We start from the raw sequence: 20477 nt of genomic DNA on the forward strand, positions 1-20477 counted from the left end.
GTGAGTTCATTACTGACCTTATCTCAGCACAGCCTCTATTTCATTGGCTCCGTCTCTGGGGCAATGTCAAGGCCCAATGGCCTCATGAGCTGATCAGAGATCTAGAACTTAAATATGTAAATCTGAGGATTCCCTGGCTGAGGTATGTAAACATGAATCTAGTGGAATTAAATGCAGCCCAATTCTCCCATCCGTCAGATATGTTGTCGGATAGCGTACTTAGAGCTATGACACTGAGGTTCCGTTCGCATATCTTGGAGAAAAGGGATTATTTGGAGATGGCAAAGCCCTCAAACAGGAGGCATGCAATCATTGTGGCTCATGGCCTCCGAAAGTATTTGTTATGGGTTGAGAATCCGTCCCAGTGCATCCCGTTAATAAGGGCACGTTTTAATAGTCTTCCTTTGAGAACAGTGGTGGCAGCTTGGATAAATGATAGTGACAGTCAGGCATTTTGTGTAATGCTCCAATCGAGGACTTGGCTCACTTTTTGTTATTTTGTCCTGTTTTTTTCTAAACTGAGAGCAAACGCTGAAACCACTTTTGCGTGAATTAGGGTTTTTCCAGTATAACCTGCATTGTTTTATATTTTTGCGGGGGTATTAACACATGGAACCATGGGGGTATCACTACATATCCCCACCAAAAATATCACCGTATGGTCGTCTGGAACAGCCATAGGTGATATTTTTGGGGGGGTTCATTTTGGGGGTTTTTGGGAGCAGGGGTTGCATGGGTGTCCCCTGCTCCTTTAAAAATAATGCAGGGGTTGCAGCGGTGTCCCCCGCAGAGTCCATGCCTTAATATCGCTGCAAAAATATGGCGATATTTTTTTAGGGCGATATTTTTGTGGGGATATTAACACATGGAACCGTGGTGGGTTCGGCACTTTTGATAGTTCCAAAAGACAAATTCTTTAAAAAGCAAACCTGGCAAATATTGGTCTTCAAAGCATGTTTTGCTGCACAGATATAATGTAGATTTCAATACCTATTTGTGTTACTATTTATGTGAGATTTGTAGATACAAAGAGCAAATTACAAAGAACATTTTGATAGGTTCCTTAGACAAAATGGTTAACTACGTAACAAACAATGCAGTTTGTGCACAAACTGTGAGAGAAGCTGCAAACCTCAGTTAGGAATAAACTAGATTGAAGATTGTGAAGAGAAAAGCCAAGACGAGGCTGTGTGTGTAATTTCTTAACTGTGAGGGGTTTTGGAATTAGAACAAAATGTTGATATGTTAATGAGCTGGGAGACAGAATCCACAATGACCAAAATTGCATTCATGCTTTCAGAAAACAGTCAAACTTCATTCAGATAATATATATTGGTTTTTATTATGGAAGCAGAGGAAATTTGCTGTGGATATGATTTCTAATGCCTTTTTTTATCAATCAAATGATATAAAATCTCATAAATATGGGGAGGGGTTTGTCACCAAATGTATCAGCACTTTATTTCTTGTCCAATCTTTTTTTATTTCGACCAGCAGAAGGAAGACAATTGAGGCATTTCTTGAAACTAACTCACAGTGGGTTCAACATCAATGCATAAATGTAACGTTTTCAGTAACTTTCCCTAATTTCCTGGTTCCATGATTGATTGATTGATTTAGGATTTATAAAGCACATATCCTTACAGAGCCAAGCAGGAACCTGCATCTAGGCGCAGCTGTTCAATTCAAAATGACTGCCTAAAAACATTACCAAAGTTACTGAAAAAAATGTGTCTTCAATTTTTTTTCAAAAAAGCGCAATGGAACTCAGCTGCTAATGCATTCCAGAGGCGAGGCCCCCTGATGGAAAAACATTAGTCACCACGGGAAGCAAAATGGGAAGGAGGAGCAACCAACACTTTTTTACCAGCCGAGCAAAGCAAGCGGGATGGATGATAAAGCCTTATTTTAGAGACCAAATAGCTAGTTGCCACCCCTTGGATACATTTGTGCATTAGGCACAGGAGCCTAATTCAATCCGCTTTCGTACAGGCAGCCAATGGAGCGTCCTCCGATACTCCGAGATTAGTATCTTTTTTGGCAGATTGAAAACCAGTCTGATGGTGACATTCTGAGCCACCTGGAGCCGATGTAACTGGCTCTCTGGTGCTCCTATAAGGAGAACATCACAATAATCAAATCTGGAGTTTACCATGGTTCCCACATCCACAGCACGATTGGGTGCAGAAACAAATGACAGAATGGCTTTTAAGAACCTAAGTTGATAGAAAACGGACCTAACGTCTTCCAAAACATGAGCATTACAGCCCAAAAATGCCTGCCATACACAGCCTAGATGTATATCCTTACATGAGAAGGAGGCTGCAGCATCAAACATGGCAGGACAGGTAAAGTCACATGGAAGTCTCTTAATACATTTTTTGGACCAAACACTATAACCTCTGCCTTGGATGGATTGAGTTGAAGCTTGCTGTCAAGCATTCATTTTTAAATTATGTTAGCATAGGCTAGAAACGTTGTATGGCCTCGGTGCGGATTTCAATCTAACATAGATTTGTGTGTTATCCGCATAGGAATGATAATTCAACCCAAACACGTTAAAAATATCCATTAGTGAGCAAGAGGTCTATGTCTACCCTAATTTACTAGGTGAATCAAGAGGTGGACCCCTTTGCTCACTATTCTTAGAGAGGCACAGCTCCACCCTAGTGATGAGGTCCAACCAGACTGAAACACATGCCTGGGGCTGCTGTTGATACTCTAGTGCAGAGGAGAATTGCCTAGCATTTCGGTGCTGGACTGCCTCAGGGCAGGACATGCTTTGGATATGTCTCCTCTGTGAAAGATAGTGAGCTAAATAAACTGGATAAGGCCCTTGTCCCCAGGACTAATGTCTGGCAGAGGGACTCCTAGGACCCCCGCCTTGTGTTTTTGCATATTTTAAGTAACTTTGAGTCTCACCCTAAGTTATATGGGGAATCCAGACATGGACCCCTTGCTCACTATTCTTAGAGAGGCACAGCTCCACCCTACTGATGAGTTCCAACCAGACCGAAACACGTGTCTGGGGTTGCTGTTGGTACTTTTGTTCAGAGAAGAATTGCCTAGCATTTCGGTGCTGGACTGCCCCAGGGCAAGACAAAGACTGATATGCTTTGGATATTTATCCTCTGTGAAAGATAGTGAACTAAAGAATCTGTGTAAGGCCCTTGTAACCAGGACTAACGTGTGTCAGAGGGACTCCCAGGAACCCCCTAGGTTTTATGCATATCATACCTGCAACATAAACTATCTGTGAGGCCTAAGCACAGAACAATCTCCTCCCAGGATGGGTTGTTCATTCTGACAGCCTCACAGTCTGCTTCATGAACTTCAACACTAAACTAAAAACAACAGCCTTAGGCCTGCACAGCAGCTATTTGGAAGACATTATTTACTGCACGTTATAATTAATTCCCAAGTACAACCCAAACTAGTAGCCTCTCTAGTTTACAGGACAAAAGGGTGATAAAGCCCAGTACTAAATGTATTGTTTCCTGAAGTGTACTGCGACTCTTTCCAAATTCGCTTAGTTGATTTAGTGAGCAGCTTCAGAAACCAAGGACATCATCCACATACATGTCCCAAAAGACCAGATGACATTTCCACTTGCAATTCTGCAATATATGGTCATATTCAAAAATAGTCTATAGGGAGACCATGTTCAATCCCATTGCAGTGCTGACATTCTGCACAAAGCATGGAGACTTTCATCTAAAGAAGTTATAATATATACGCACAAACATCAATACAATTGAGAGATCATGTCTCACATGTATCACAATCCATCTAACGCTGATTGCTCTGTGGCCTGAAAACCTTCTATGTGTGGAATAGAATTTTACAAAGTTTTTACATCAACAATTTGAATCCTCCATGTGAAAAAAGCAAATCCTTGCAATGCCCTCAAAATATCCCATGTGTCACTGCGTCTCTTTCACAAAAGGTTATGTGAAATGGACAATATATTCTGGCATGAGCTGTAATAAAGAAGTTGTACCCACAATTAATGGTCTGCGAGGAACATCAATTACAAAGGATGTTACTCTACATGAAGATTCTGTAGAATAAGCCACTAAATGATTCTGGTTTACTTTGGGATGTACATTTTTTTACTCCTCCTGGTCTGAGAATCACAGAGACTTTTCACATTGAAGTGCAAAGTTTAAAATAATGATACAGATGTATGTGATTTGCCTAAATTGTACTTAATTGGAGTTGAGTGACTGGCTGCAACCTTTTACGGATATGGTCCATCACTGTTTTAGCCCATCATGATATTGTTTAAATTGTGTTGCAGCTGAAACAGGGACCTCCTCATCCCCACCACACAAGCTTACACAAGCTTACACATTCCGATGTTCTGTCCACTGACGTCTGCAGTGAGTCAAAGGTGTATTCTGTTGACCAATGTTGCTGTTGGTAAGGCAAAGCCTGGTGATGTCTCGCTTGACTGCTTTCACACCATTGGATTCCATGTGTTGGTTTCCGTCTGTAATAGATGTTGTTCCTTTTTCAGATGTGTCACTAGACGTTGACGCACATCGGAGTGGGACTGTCAGCAGCAGCTGTAAGGCTGATAAGGTAAACAATCTTCCATTCACTCTAGAGACTGGGAGGCTACAGTAGGTACGTCCTTGGTAGTGACAGGGGAGAACAGCGGAGGAGTAAAGGAGGTGGAAGAAGCAAAAGGAGGTTTTCCTGTGTCTATATGTTATTATGTCCTACACGTGTATTAAGAGTACGGCTGTGCTCACACTGTGAAACCCCACCTATAATGTATCAGAATGTCTTGCTTTGCTTCACTGCTCTTACCTTTTCATGAGATCCTTCATCTTACATGCTTCAAAATCCTACTCCTCGGTAACCTACTGTTCCCTGTACCAAATCCCCATATCTCCACATGACATGATTTGTTCTGCCTGCGTGTATTTGTATCTCACATCTACCCACACAGAATGTCATCACCCTTTATACATCTACAGCCTATTCCTCTCCCATCATTTATCTCTTTGTCCCTTCTGGAGCCCAACCTACTTTCTTGCAGGGGTGGACTGGCCCATCTGCCTTTTGGCCGCCGGCCGAATGAAATTTGACCTGGTATGGGGCAGGCGGGTTTTGATAGCAATAAAGATGGACCAAATGTAAACTGCATGTAAACAGGCTACACATGTTCATATGCATTTTTTCAACTTTATTTTCCATCTGCAGTCCACTGTGCAGTGCTGCTGCTCGCTGTGGCTGCTCTCTGCACTCAGCAAGCATTTTGGCCCGGGCCTGAAGTGGTGGGAAGGGAACTTGTTACATGTAACACGTAGTTACTCCTGAAACAATAGCATTAGCAAGGCCCGGTGGTGCCAGTGGTGGTTGCCACCTGCCACGTATTTGTTACTTTTGTTCCACGTCGTGAGTAGACATTGCCTTAGCCTTTGCCTGTTGCAACTTTCTAGTGCTCATGTGCATTCTGCCTGCTGCTGCTGGGTGCAGCGCCCTATCTCCTAGCAGGCACGGATGCAAATCTACCGTTGGAACTTGAGAGGAGAAGAGGAGGCAAGCACGACCACGAGTGAATGGTCGTGAGGCATACTCGAAGGGGACAAGATTTTTTTTCACGCGATCCAGCGCAATCTGTGCGATTTGACGTGACATAATTGTTCACAGCGGAATTGACCGTAGTCAATTTTGCCTTGAAACTAATTTTGCTGTGACCAAAATGAACACATCCATGAACTCCCCACTGCCCCAATACATCCCCACACTCCCCGTCACTTACCTTTTAGCGTCTGCTTTCATTCTGACCCGGTGACGTCAGTTCCATCTCTCCTACGCGGGTCAGATCTGATGCAGCTGGGTCCCGCTTTTCTTTTTTTTCTCGTCCCGCCTCCAATCCTCTAGAAGTGGAGGACACCCCCAACGCCCCCAAAGGCCATCACTACCGAACATGGGGAGCAGGGGACAACCCTGCTACACCTGCTCCCCATGTTCGGTAGTAATTAATCTATTTGATCAATTTTAACCGATCGAATGGTACTGGCCGAATACCACTCGATCAATTCAAATCGATCAAATTGGCTAATAGCGATCCGGCGTGCTCTGCTCATTGACTCCTCTAGCAAAAAGAAGTGACTGAATAACATGCTTCTCACAATTCAGATTTTAAACAAGCAAGTAAAAAATTCAAGCAAGCCTCTCCTCTGCCCATCCGTCAGTGGGAAAGGTACACAATAAAGACTGAAGCACATCGTTGTACTTTGGTGGATGGGAGGACGTGCTGTGTGCTAATCGTTGCACAATCACAGCTCTCTTTGATTTGCAAAGTCCGGGAACAGCATGGCACGGCGGAATGGACCTACCTGCGCCAGGAGTCAGTGAGTCACGGGGGCAACAAGGGCTTCACGCACCACTTCACCAGGAGATATGTTTTGATGAGTACATTGCGAACCCCTGAGAGCTGCTTTAGTGACGCAACGCTGTGCCTCACTAAGTGGTTGACACTGTCTGGCATTTCGAACAGGTGAACGTATTGCAACTGCTTGAAATGCAAGCACTGTGCATGGCCTTGTTCAAATGGATGCACACGCCCGTGACTACTGTGTTGAAACGTTTGCTGCACTCGCTCTATTTGTTCAGTCTCATTTTAGATTGCTTGACTGGGTAGGGTCATCTATTTTAGAAGAATGATAGTTCGGATAATATTTGCACTTACTTGCCATTCCTATTCTGTGAGGGAGCACATTTGCATAGCGCCTTTGCGAGATAGGACACCTGTCATAGGAGCAGCGTAAACTTTGTTTGAGGCGACCAAGGCATCAGATGAGCATTAAAGGTGTATTCTAGATGACCAATGTTCAGGGGATGATTACAATTTTTAACAGATGTGCGAATAATCACGTTATGTGTGAGGCTGATTGATGTCTTTACAAAATTGTAAACTCTTTCAAATTCGGGGCAGTACTCATGTTATTGAAGCGTAACTGTGTGGTGTTGTCCCACTTAGTATTTCATTCTAACATTCTGCTGCATTTCTGTTCTGTGCAGGACATGTCAGGGAAGCAATGCAGATGCACGTGTGTAATGTTTAAATTTGCTGGGTTGGATCGTTGCTGGCTAATGCATACACTTGTCAAAATAAAGTAAACTGGACAGCTGTGAAAGAGGGCATTTGTAATGTAATGGGTTGTTTATAACGCGCGCGGAGACAGGGATCCAACCTGTGTTGCTCCGCATCGTCTTGTTTCCAAGGAGAGCGCGTTGCCCCTGAGCTACCCAGTCGCTCCTGTTAGAATACTGCAACGGGTATTGCCCACAGCAGAATGTCATCGAGACGAAGAGAAACATGTCTCGGGCTGCATCTGAGGTTATTGAGAATGCAATAAAATCCAGGTCTGGATCCGCTGAGAATTCCACAGAATGTGTTGCAGTGGCTCAGTGGGTTAATGCACTCAAGGCAAAGATGATCAAAACAAAGGTCAACCCATGTAATCCTGATGGGGCTGATGATATTGTCTTGTTTAGACCTTCTCATGTTGATCAAATGAGTACCTTAAGTTGTGTAGTGCCGTGTACAGAGCTACAGCAATGCAAACTCTGTAGAATCAAGTGCTACATGAAAGCATATGTTAACTCCAGTCTCCTATTGTGCCCCAACTTGAACATGGCTGGCACGGTATGTTATCGTTCTTCTACGAGACAGAAGAAGGTTGGAGGTTTTTTTAAATTATATAAACTCTTTCAAATAGCATCCTAATTGTAATCTCTGTAATTCGTTTTGTCAGTAAAGCAATGGAATTGCAAGCTTACCTAATTCAAATTAAAAATTTGATTTGAAACGCAACAATATGTGAATTTTTGTTAGCAGCCAGTCCAGTCTCACCTATGTCACCCTCTCCACGGCTGAATTAAGTGCGTCACTGATTGGACCTCCACCATCAAAGATGATTTGAGACTTTCATCTCATAGTTTGCTTTAACTCGAATGCTGAGGCTGAGTTGGACTTGTTCATTATCACTTAGCCTCTTATGTTGCTTATGTTCCATGGAGGGAGGACAATCTCCCGACAAGCTCGCAACCTGCGTATGTGGCGTTTGTATATTTGCAAATGGCCTTGGACACTGTTCCCAGAGACCTCTTATGGGCTGCCCTAGAGGAGTGGCATATCCCCCTCTCCCCCCCCCCGAGGCTGACCCGTGCCATCAGGCCTCTGCATACTGGCAACTGTGCCCGCATTCGTTTCGGGGCCAAATGGTGAAATGACAGAGCCATTTCCTATTGGCATTGCAGTAAAGGCAGGGATGTGTGTTAGTCCTCCTGCTATTTCTCTTATATAAATAATTATAAATAATGTCACCCTTGATCTGCATTCTGTGACAAAGGAGGCTCTTAGCCTGGGACGTCGTAATTGGAGTTTACTCCTTTTTGCCGATGATGCGATTCTTTTGGCGAAGACCCGGTGGGGCTTCAGCATCAACTTGAGGTATTCTGGAAATTATGCTGTGCTAAAGGCCTTCACATTAATTTGTCGAAGACAAAGGCAATGATGTGTGTGTGTGTTCCTTGTGGGTGCCACTCTCGTTGAATGACTATATTCTATCTGAATGACCATCCCCTGGAGATGGTTGACTCTTTCAATTCTTTGGGGCTTACTTTTTCTGACAACAAAGAGCTTTGTGATAGGCACACAATAATGTGGTTTTATTTCTAGCATGGTCTCTCATTTGGGGGGTGAGGCGGTATCGGTATTCCTTAAGATCTATTTGACCGAGGTGGTGCCGGCAATCACTTACGGTGCTGAACTATGTGGTAGTTCTGATTGTGCTTCTATCCAGGTTGTATAGAACACATTTCTTAAAAAGATACTGTGCCTACCTTCAAGACTAATCCAGGTTAAATAAACTATTATGCTCCAACCATTATTGTACTGGTTGAGGATCTGGAATTCGTAGGCCCTTGCATTATACAGGGATAGGCTGGAGGTTGTTATGTTCCCAGTGCAGACACTTTCGCAGAAAACCACAAGCATTTGTTTCATTTGGGTTTTAGTTTTCCAGAATATTTCAAGACAGATTGCTTGGTTTAAAAGGTGGGCACCTTGTATACTTTGCCAGCATATTTATTAGAACATTTTTATCTCAGGTTATTCGTCTGGTGTTAATTACTTTTTAGAAAAAGTCCAATGCTATTTTGTCTTCCACACTTTCATATAAGGAGTAGGTCTATTGAACCACATTTGTATATTTCACTTTAAGTTACATGTTCACTTACAGTGCATAAATTCATGGGTGCCAGCTTTTGATTTTCGCTATGGGGGCAAAAGTACCTGGGCATATGTTATTTTTGCAGCTGGTCATTTTTTCCCTTTCACGTTCTGCTTAAATGTGGGTAGTTGGGGTGGTGCGATATATGACAACAGTCACCAAGAGACCGGCCATAAAACAAGGGGCTTGTGGCACACTGCTTAACCAAAGTGTGTGATCCTCTACAAATAATGTAAACGCACAGGGCATTAACTAAAAACATTGGGCGTTTTCAAAGCCTGCAATCTTTTATACATAATACAGAAATTGATATTTTTACAGCTACAGTGACATCAAGGGTGAAAAATTGCTGGTGACCCGGGCCTCCCATCCATGCAGTAACCAGGACCGACCCTGCCGGTCATTTTTTTAACATTTCTGTGTTGCTTACATGTGGTTAGTTGGGGTTGTGCGATGTATCACAACAGTCACCAAGAGTCAGGCCATAAAACATGGGGCTTGGAGCATGTGACAGAACATTTCGGCGTGGCCAGTTAGGCGCATGCCATTATGGCATGACCGTTTCACCGCAGGTCCCATTTGGGCATGCCCAGTTAGACACAGCCAGATGGGCACACAGGCCTCTCGGCGCAAGGATGTTTTGGCGCATAAGGTTGCAATTGGCACTGCAATAAACCTGCAGGCACTTTGCATTTTGTACCTCGCTGCGCATTTATTTATTTACTGCAACATTATAAAACAGGATGGGACATGTATTAAAAAGTTGTTGCAGGATTGAACACATATTAAACATGAAACACGTTTATTTACTGCAATAATTATAAAACAGAATGGAACATGTATTTCACCGTCTCTGGGAAACATTATTAAACTAAAATACTAAATAAAAACACATTTGTGATGAACGCTGTCTTCGAGAACCCTGACCTGTATGAGTGCAAAATGCAGCACTTAACAATTATGCTACAATTATATTATTTTTTGCATTCTCACAAGTTTCATACTTAGCCTTTTACAATTGGGCATATTACATTGTAGGCTACATTGTAGGCTAAGTATGAAATGTATGCATCATGAAGCACTAAGCCGTTGTGGCGTAGTGGTTGAATGCTGGTCCTTTTACTCTGGCAGACCAGGGTTTACAACTTTTTTTAAAATGTAAAACAGTGTATTTTGGTACACACTCTGTATTCTGGACTATGTAGTCTTAACAAGCGTGCCTTCGATGGATGGGGCCTCCTTCATGGAAACGTTCACCCAATCACTACATGATTTTAAGAAGGTCTTTTGAGCTGCACTACCAATGGGTTAATAATAGTTGTGTGTCTTCCATTGCACCTGAGCCAGGGCAAACACGACTTTCTTTGCAGCCCAAGGGAGGGGCTTGCCACACAGTCCCATTATTTCCTTAATATATTGTGCTACTTTTAGACTTTTAAAACGGCAGGGGCAAGTAGACACCACTCCTCTCCAGTCCCTTATTCTCACTTTCCCCAGCTGAAAAAACATATTTTACTTTGTTCCCCTCCTCTGATTCTACAATACGTACCTTCTGCCTTCAACAACTTACAGATCCCCTAGTGCCATTCAACCCAAACAAATAGAGGTGCAGGAGAAATAATTAATATAGCCAAGTTACATGTCTTGTACATATTGTTATATGCCACATGTCCCTTGTTATTTGGAAGATGATCATTCAGGGTTCCTTTTTACTTTGCATTTTGGGTCTTGTAGTACAGGACACTTGTCTTGTAGTACAGGACACTTGATGGACCTAACAAAACTACAAGTCACTAAATAGAACATCAACAAAAAACAAGAACTTGATGGGCATCTTCTGAATTACAAGCAGACATGCGCACACACACCCACACAAACACTGACACTGAAAACTCACACTCGATGTGTCACAATGCTCACATACACACATGCATGCACACGCCTGCTCACACACTAACACGTGCCTTCATGGAGCAAATGCACACTGCATGCACAATCCCTCACACACACCTTCACACCATGTACACACACACACGCTCACATTAAACACACACACATTGCATGCACACCCTCACACTGCACATATATTCAAAAAGAGGACCTCACAGTCTCTGGACAACATTTTAAAAGTGAAAAAATGAATAAAATAAAATCACATTTATGCTGAACACTGCCATCGGAGAACACTGGCCTGCAGGAGTTTGATGTTATTTTTTGGATTCTTAGAAGTTTCATACTTAGCCTTTTATCATTGAACATGTTAAATTATAGGCTAAGTAGGAGATATATGTCCTTTAAAGCACCAAGCCCTTGTGGCCTAGCGGTTCAATGCCGGGCCTTGAACTCTGGCAGACCCTGGTTCAAGGCTGTAGTTTATTTATTTATTTAACTAATTTAATTAAAGGAAAAGCAACTTAGAGGTGGCGAGGTTTGTTGCAGTGCAGTCCTGTGATCTTATTAGGCATGAGGGATTTAGACGTGGCTGCAATGTCTGCAACATCCAAATATCCCTTGCACCAAAATTACGGTGCCGAAAAGGGAACACCGTAATGGCCACTGCAGCTGAATGGCTGTGCCAAATCGTTGCGCAGTAAAATGACGGCTCTGAAAAAGGGTGTACCGTTTGGAGCATGCTGCTTAACCAAAGTATGTGGTCCATGGCAAATAATTTAATCTCACTGTGCATTGCCTAAAAACATTGTGAGTTTTCAAAGCCTGCAATATGAAGGCCATGGCTAGTGGTCTGGTAGTGTTTTAAAATGGAGTGTGGGCACGGCCAAAGGTTGTGCCCACTAAACATAGCTGAAGACCAGGCTAGTGGTCTGGAAGCGTTCTCAAAATCTATGGAATAACAAAACCCTTGAAATTCAAGGAAAAAACTTTAGTAGCATAGCAGGGACGTTAAGGTGAGCAATACATTGTAACAAAACCTTTAAAATTCAAGGCAAAAACGTTAGTTGCAGGGACGTTAAGTTGAGAACTTAATCCAACAAAACCTGTGAAATTCAGCTAAAGCTCCCTTAACTTGGTAGCCCGGTTGCGCAGCCTATGACCACAATGATGACATCACAGATCCCATCACTGATGACATCACTAATTACATGTTGTATGAGAACACTGATGACATTACAAATCACATCACTGATGGCATCACTGGTGACAACACTAATTACATTGAATATAACTGGTTACATCAATAATGGAATTAGATATAACATCATTTATAGGTTAGCTCATGAAATGTTTGATTACCTTAATAACTTAGGGCATGGACTTGGTCATGACACAGGCTGGGTCACAGGCCAGCACCAAAGGCCATAGCTAGTGGTTGGTTAGTGTTCAAAAACACCAATGTGCATGGTTTAAAATCATGCCTAGTAGCCATCACTGTTTTAAAATATACATTGGGCAACATTGAAAGCTGTAGTCAGTGGCAATGGCTAAAGGCCATAGCTAGTGCCCATTAATATGTTAGAATATACAGTCGGCACAGCCATAGGCTGTGACCACTGGCTAGTATTTTGTTGGCTAGTGGCTGGTTAGTGTATATAATATACAGTGGGCACGGCCGAAGGGCATAGCTAGTGGCTGGTTAGTGTTGTATAATACTGAACCCAGGGACTTGTGGCCCTTTAAGATGAGGTTGCAATACTTGAATTGGATGGGGATGCAGCTATTACTCATACATCAATAATCAGACCGACTCAGGAAGTTGGCAAAATACAGTACTGCTTTATTAACAATTATCTAAAACAGGGAGTTACAACGATAATCTACAGACGTTTGCTCGATTTCTCTCAACGTGTTGCCTGAAAATACATATTTATAGCAAAAACTTGTCATCATTGACGTCATCCTACGTGGCAAAATAAGAAAACCTAAGCTGGATTGTGATAAGCTTAAAAGGAACATCTAAGTATACCTTCTATAAAGGTCGGGGCTGTGATTGGGTGTCTAAGATCAGGTGGACAACTAAGCCCATCCCAAAGTGCAAGTCATCTTCCTTGTCATGAAATATACGACATCCTATTGGGTTATGAAACTATAGGGCTCTGTACTACGTGGCCCTCTACAATTGGTTGGCACAGTTGTGCCCTTCTGGAATATTCCACTCGTTAGCAGCACGGAAGCTGGTCCCCAGGTGCTGGGAGGGTCAGCCTGGTCATGCCTCCCCACCCAATTAGCCCACATCCATCATCACTCCTGTGGTCTGTCATTCAATTAAGGCTTTAAACTTGGCCTTGCAGAGGCTCACTGCGCCTGAGAATGAAAGGGAGTACATGCATGGCCTTATCTTCTGGTTTCGGTATAGCTGGACCCAAAGTCTGACTGTGACTGGAGACCACATTTTGAGCTCTTGCATTACATTTAATACCATTAAATGAAGATCCCTTGGCACTTCCAATGTGTTTCCATTACACCTCAAACAGAAGCTCTGCTTCTTTCTCACGTTCACGTAGCTCCTCAAACAGACAATCAGGCTCACGGCGGCCCGACTCTTGATACCGGGCCAGCCAGCCTTTCTTGAATTCTCCTTCGCCATCAGCTGTTTTATTCAACTGCGCCACACTTCAAGCCCTTTACATTCACAGGGTTCAAGTTTGCTAAAGTGCGTTGTGAAACTTCCATATTCTATTCATTTCTATGAATATACATTGGCACATCGCCTGCAGTCTATTTCACTATGTAGCCAGCCTCATGATTACTTTGTCTACTTGCGTTACTGCATCTGTACAATTGTAAAATGACTTTGCATTTTCTTCAGTGCTTCTTCGCATGAGCGATCCCGAAATGTTGCTTAACCTTGATACTTCATCCTCAGATTCTCCATAATGTCTATATTCTTTCTTCATTTAGCATCTCTTCTGGGTGCGTCAGCTCTACTTCGCACGACGTCACCAGTCTTCTTTCTTATCCGTTTTCACACTTTTTCCGGGACTTCCTCCAGAAGACCGTTATTTCTTTGTGCATGCATATAGGGTTTTCTCAATGGATACCTTGTCTCAAGAATTCTTTGCGGTAAGGGCACCCTCACTGGTACTGCGCATGTTGCAATTTTCGGTTCCCAACCTATGAGCAACATGCGGGTGGGACTACTAGTAGAGGAATTTGGCTCTTCCTCTACACTACAAAGTGGGCACGGACAAAGGCCATTGCTCATTGCATTTTATTATTTTAAAATATAAAGTGGACATGGCCAAAAGTTGTACAAACTGCTCAAGGTCAAAGGCCATGGCTGTGGCCCATTTATATGTTAGAATATATAGGGTGCACAGCCAAAGATTGTGGCCACTGGCCAGTATTGTGCTAACGTCCATGGCTAGTGCCTGACCAGTGTATATAAAATACAGTGGAAATGGTTGAAAGCTGTATCCACTGGTAAAGGCCAAAATCTATGGTTGGTAGCCTATTAGTGTTTTAAAATATTCAGTGCACATGGGTGAAGGTTGTGACCACGGTCCATAACTGAAGGCCATGACTGGAGCCCATTCATGTGTTAAAAATGTTTTGACCATGCACACTGACCATGGCTGAAGGTCATGCTTAATGCCATTTACTGTTGTAATGTAATTAGTGATGTCATCAGTGATGTGATCTGTTTATGTTTATGTTTATTGTGTTTATATAGCGCTTTACGCCAAAGCGCTTTACATTATAACAACAAGAACACAATAACAGTAGAAGCAATTACAAAATATGAGTCAAACCAGTAATACAGCAACTAGAACAATTTGCCAGTGAAGATAAATGAGGGAAGAAGGGGTGGAGAGAGGAAGGGAGTGGGGAACAGGAAGTGAGATAAGCTGAAGGCGAGAGAGGAGGAGAGGGGACTTATGAGGAAACGAGGCAGGGGAGAGAGAGATAAGATGAGGAGGATAAAAAAAAAGGGGGGAAAGGGGACGGTGGAGGAGGATCAGAGTATCAGGGAGGGGAGTGGAGAAGAAAAGATTTTAAGGAGACACGAAAGGAGGAATAGGTGGGGATGGAACAGATAGAGAGAGGAAGGGAGTTCCAGTGGAGGGGGGCAAGGAGCTGAAAGGAGCGAAAACAAAAGGAGGCACATGGTGACGGGGAAACAAAGAGATGATGGCACTATTGTGGTCATAGGCTGCGCAACAGGGGTGCAAAGTTAAGGTGACTTTAGCTGAATTTCAGGGGGGTTTTTTGCGTTCATTTTTCACCTTAACATCCCTGCAACAAAAGTTTTGCCCTTGAATATATATATATATATATATATATAGAGAGAGAGAGAGAGAGAGAGAGAGAGAGAGAGAGAGAGAGAGAGAGAGAAAAAAATGGGCCCTAGTTAGCGAACACTCCTACGCTAGGCACTAAGTTGTTTGTACTCTCGTAGTGATGTATGCAAGATCACATGTTGGTGGAGTTGAAGCACAAACCTCTTAGGTAAGTTTAAAGAAAAGATCCTGGCTTTGGATAAATGTCCACGCTGAATACAGTTGATATGGTGTACGTTTATTTTAGTTAACACTTTTGGTCTTGAGTTGGTCAGCCGACATGTGTTTCAACCTCTAGGGTCTTTATCAAGTCTGACGTTAAATGTACACTTATCCAGTAATAATTTGATATCGGTGACAATTGTGAGGTAAGTGGCATGTGTGTGCCAGAGCGTAAGTGAATCATTTAGTAAATCCATGCGTGCGTGCATAGTTTACATTTTGCAGTGTAAGTTACATGGTAATTGGTAGTAAATGATATGTACATTTATTGTTATTACATTCGTTTTGGACAGTGCCAACGGAGAAGGAAAAGAGGGGGAAAAAAGGGGACGAGATGGGTTAGTATGGTATTCCCTTATGGTTATGGGGGATGGTGGTGGAGGTATATTGGCAGTTCTTACCTATGGTCTTGTTTCCGTGGGGTGAGGGTCTGTTTTCCTGGATGGGGTCTTGTTTCAGTGGGGTGAGGGTCTGTATTCCCGATGGCATCCCATCCGGGAATACAGACCCTCACCCCACCGAAACAAGACCACAGGTAAGAACTACCTTGCCCACCATCCCCCATAACCATAAGGGAATACCATACTAACCCATCTCTGTCCCGTCCCCTTGTTTTCCCCCTCTCAGAGACCTCTTTTCCCATTTTGCACCAGCACAAAGTACCTTCCTTACTTACATTGATGTGGCATAATTCCTTGACTTACAGCCATGTTCCATCCACAGTCACGTGTGGCATATCAGTACATTTCACACACTGGGCGAAGCACACTGACTGATTTTTATAGAGATGAAAATACATAAGTGACTGGCACTCATGTTGGAATGGTCTAAAGTAGCAGCCCCCCACTTTTATTGCAGCCCTGGAAAAGGCCGTGTGCTACTAATGCTAGAAATTAAGTGTGTGTGGCTAACAGAGGGGACTTTGGGCATAGTATCAATGTGTCATTCGGTAAGCTTGGTTACCACAGAACTGAACAAAAAATAAGCAGAGATAAATCGGCTTGAATAAAAAATGCATGTAACGTTAAGCAGTTGTGACTTGAAAGTACTTTATTGTATTTTAATGGCGCATACGTTACTTGAAATTAAATACAATTTTTAAATGGTGCCTTCAAATAGCATTTTGTAGAAAACCGGCCCAGTTTTCATGTAGATTTGTAGATGGTATCTCCTCGCTGTCACTCACCAATGCCTAGTCCGATTAGGACTTTCCTTCTTTGTGTTGGCCTGGCTGGTCTGGCACCATTGGGCATTTCCAGCTTGCCTGAGCCAGTATTTAGACCCTCCGTGGGCCTGTTTGCTTGATAATCTTGGTCAATTGCCTGTGTTTCACTTGTGTTTGCTCCCCTGCCCCCTCTCCCCCGCCATGGCCTTTCCTGGTTGATCCCCTCCCTTCCTCCCACCTCTCAGCCCTCTCACCATCCTGATTGGCCACGTGCTTACTTACTGAAGCTAGTCGGCCCCGCAGTCCACCACGCTCAGCATTTCCAGCTTGCCTGAGCTGTTGACTGTTGGCCTGCAATCACACGGTATTTCGACCCTGCGTGGGTCTGTTTGCTTAATTTTTTGGTCAATTGCCTGTGTTTCAGTTGTGTTTGCTCCCCTGCCCCCTCTTCCCCTCCATGGCCTTTCCTGGTTGATCCACTTCCTTCCCAGCCCTCCCACCACCCTGCTCCACTGCCCCCTTCCACTTGCTATATTCCTGAGCATTGTTGTCTGTTCTTCCGCTCAACTACCTGCATGCACTGTCTTGTCTGCCTATTCCAGTGTCCTTCACTAGTGTCCCACCCTCTCCTCTCCCACCTACTATATGGGGCTCTCTGTCTCCCCCATCTTCTCTAACTGCTTCTCTATTGACTATACTGCTCTCCTCACTAAATCTGGTAGGAAGAAGTTTAAAAAGGACATCCTAGTCTCCAACACACGCCTCCCCATCGCTGACACCTACACCAGTGCCTCTTCCAAGGAAACTCTCACTGACATCCTCTTTGTCGTGCCCTCACCAGACCTATAGACCCTTCATATGGTCTCTGTGCTCTCTCCTTTCTCCTCTTCTCCCATTAATGGTGGCACCTGTTGGGATGCCTTCCTGGCCTCCTTCCTTTCCTCTAAGGTCACCATTAATGTCTATTCTAACGGGACCGTCTTGGTCCAAGGCCCTCAGGCCAACTTTCACCTCTTCGATAGGCGCTTCCCGCGCCTTATCAACTTCCTTTCTTCTCCTGCTGTCCCCTCTCCCCTTTCTATGCGTACCTTTCCTCCCCCTTCTGCCTCTTCCTTGTCTACCTTGCCTTCCCCTTCCCTCTCTGCCCCCTCTCAGGCTCCTTCCACGCCTCTGCAGGGCGTACCTCTGATCTGTACCCCTCCCCGGAAGGCCTTCAAGGATGGCAACCATCTCCATATTGCCACCCTAAACTCTTGCTCTGCTGTCAAAAACTGCTCTGACATCTGCCGCCTTCTGGAGGAACTTGACCTTGACGTCCTCTGTCTCACCGAGACATGGTTCACGGGCAGCTCTGTCACTAGTTTTGATACGCTCCCACCTGATGGCTACAAGATCCTCTCCGCACCCAGGTCCAACTGCTTTAGTGGGGGTGTAGCCCTGATCTTCCCCGAGTGGATTCTTGCCTCTGTCACTCTTACACAGGCCTACTCCTCTTTTCAATTCCTCGCCTGCACATTCTCGTTCTCCCTTAGCCATTCCCTTACTGTGGCTACTATCTATTAGCCACCTGGTCAGATTTCCTCCTTCCTCTCTGAGTGGGCGGACCTCTCCTCCTCACTCCTGGCCACAACTACTCAACTCCTCCTTCTTGGAGACTTCAACATCAACCTGGATGCCTCCTGTCCTCCCTCTGGACTCTTTCGCGACCTCTGCGACTCTCTCTCACTCACTATTCTCCCCTGCGACCCGACTCACTCTGCAGGGCACACTCTGGATGTTCTGATCTCCTCAGACCTCCCCCTCTCTCTCCCTCTCACCAATCCTCTCTCCTGGAGTGATCACTTTCTCCTCTCCTCCCACCTTACCCTCCCTACCCCTCAGGCCAAGCTACTTCCATCACTGCCACCCACCTTCTCGGTCATCCGACCCATGAAGCATGTGTCAGCTGAGGCTTTCACAGCCACCTTGTCATCCCCATTTCCCCTTTGGCTGACTCCCACCCTGACACAGTCCTCTCCACACTTCACTCTGCAATATCTGATACTCTTGATATCCTGGCCCCTGTCATGAGAATCCGCCTGAAGCCCAAAGCAAAGTGCAACTCCTGGTACGACTTGGACCTCGTCACCCTTAAACGCAAGTATAGGGTGGCCGAGAGAACATGCCGTGCTTCATATGCATCCTCTGACAAACTGGCCTTCCGTCTTTTGCAAAGGCAATACCGGCTCTCTGTCCTAACCAAGAAGAGAGCTCATATCCAAGCCTGTGTCTCTGCAGCATCAAACAACTCGGCTGAACTGTTTAAAATCTGCAAGGAACTGGACAATCCTGCCGCAGTCTCTACCTCTCCTGTCCCCTCCCAGGCCCTCTGTACGGCACTGGCATCTCACTTCATCTCTAAAACTCAGGACATCCTGTCCTCACTCTCCTCCTACCACCCTTCTCCCCCTACTCCCTGTGTTTCCTCTGGACCCTCTGCAGCCACCACTCCTCCCTCTTTCTCTGCCTTTCCCCTTTTTTCCGCTGACGAGGTTTCTAGACAAGTCCGATCCATGAAAGTCTCATCGAAACAGGTTCACCCCTGTTCCTCCAAAACTATCAAGGACCAGATCGACTCCCTGGCTCCTGCCCTGGCTGATTTCTGCAATCACTCCTTCGCCTATGGAGGCTTCCCCCCCCTCCTGAAGCACTCCCTTGTGCACCCTCTTCTTAAGAAACCCTCTGCCGACCCCTCCTGCCCAGCCAACTATCGCCCAATCTCCATCACTCCCTTCCTGGGCAAGCTCCTGGAGAAACTGGCCATCTCCCAGCTCAATCTCCACTCTGAATCTGTTGGTTGCCTTCATGAACATCAGTCTGGCTTCAGAGCTGCCAGAAGCACGGAAACTGCTCTCCTGAACATCCGTGAAGACCTGCTCTCCAACCTTGACTCCAACACGCCCTGCGTCCTCATCTTGCTTGATCTCTCTTCCATCTTTGACACTGTCAACCATGCCATCCTGCTCAACCGTCTCCGCGATAACCTGGGTATCACTGGTCAGCCTCTGGCATGGTTGACTTCTTTCCTCTCTGACCAACCCTCCCAGGTCCAGCTTGGGTCCTTCCTCTCCGCTATATTTTTCTCTACCTGTGGTGTCCCCCAGGGGTCTATCCTCTCACCCTAGCTTTTCAACCAATACATGGCAATCCTTGCCCACCGCATCGCCAATTTGTGCCCCAACTTTCATCCCTGTGCAGATGACACCCAGCTCATTTTCAGGCTACCCTCGGCCTCCTCCTCTCCTTCCCTCATCTCTGACTGTCTGTCGTTTATCCAGGAGTGGTGTGCCGCCAATGACCTCTGCCTTAATGCCAGTAAGACTGAGATTCTCCTCATCAGCACACCTGCTCCCTCCTTCCCTGTAGCTCTCTGGCCTGCCTCTCTTGGCCCTCTTCCTGCTCCCACCTGCAAGGCTAAAAACCTTGGGGTCATCTTTGACTCCTCACTCTCCTTCTCTCCTCACATCTCAGACGTCTCTAAGAAGTCACACTACCAGCTGCACTTCCTCAGAGGTATTCTTCCCCTCCTCTCCTTCCCCCAGAGGCTCACTGTCTCCAGAG

At 44.8% G+C, this 20477-nt stretch overlaps 1 protein-coding gene across 1 annotated transcript in view; it reads left to right on the forward strand.

Moving 5' to 3' along the window:
* The window catches only part of LOC138473213 (protein-arginine deiminase type-3-like), a 211800-nt gene that overhangs the window by 144561 nt on the left and 46762 nt on the right, over positions 1 to 20477 (forward strand). Inside the window, exon 4 of the mRNA XM_069611781.1 lies at positions 4520 to 4584. Coding sequence (XP_069467882.1) covers positions 4520 to 4584 — 65 coding nt within the window. The remainder of the gene's footprint in view (positions 1 to 4519; positions 4585 to 20477) is intronic.

This window comes from Ambystoma mexicanum, chromosome 8 (genome assembly GCF_040938575.1).
Source record: "Ambystoma mexicanum isolate Mex_15411 chromosome 8, UKY_AmexF1_1, whole genome shotgun sequence".
Classification (NCBI taxonomy): Eukaryota; Metazoa; Chordata; class Amphibia; order Caudata; family Ambystomatidae; genus Ambystoma; species Ambystoma mexicanum.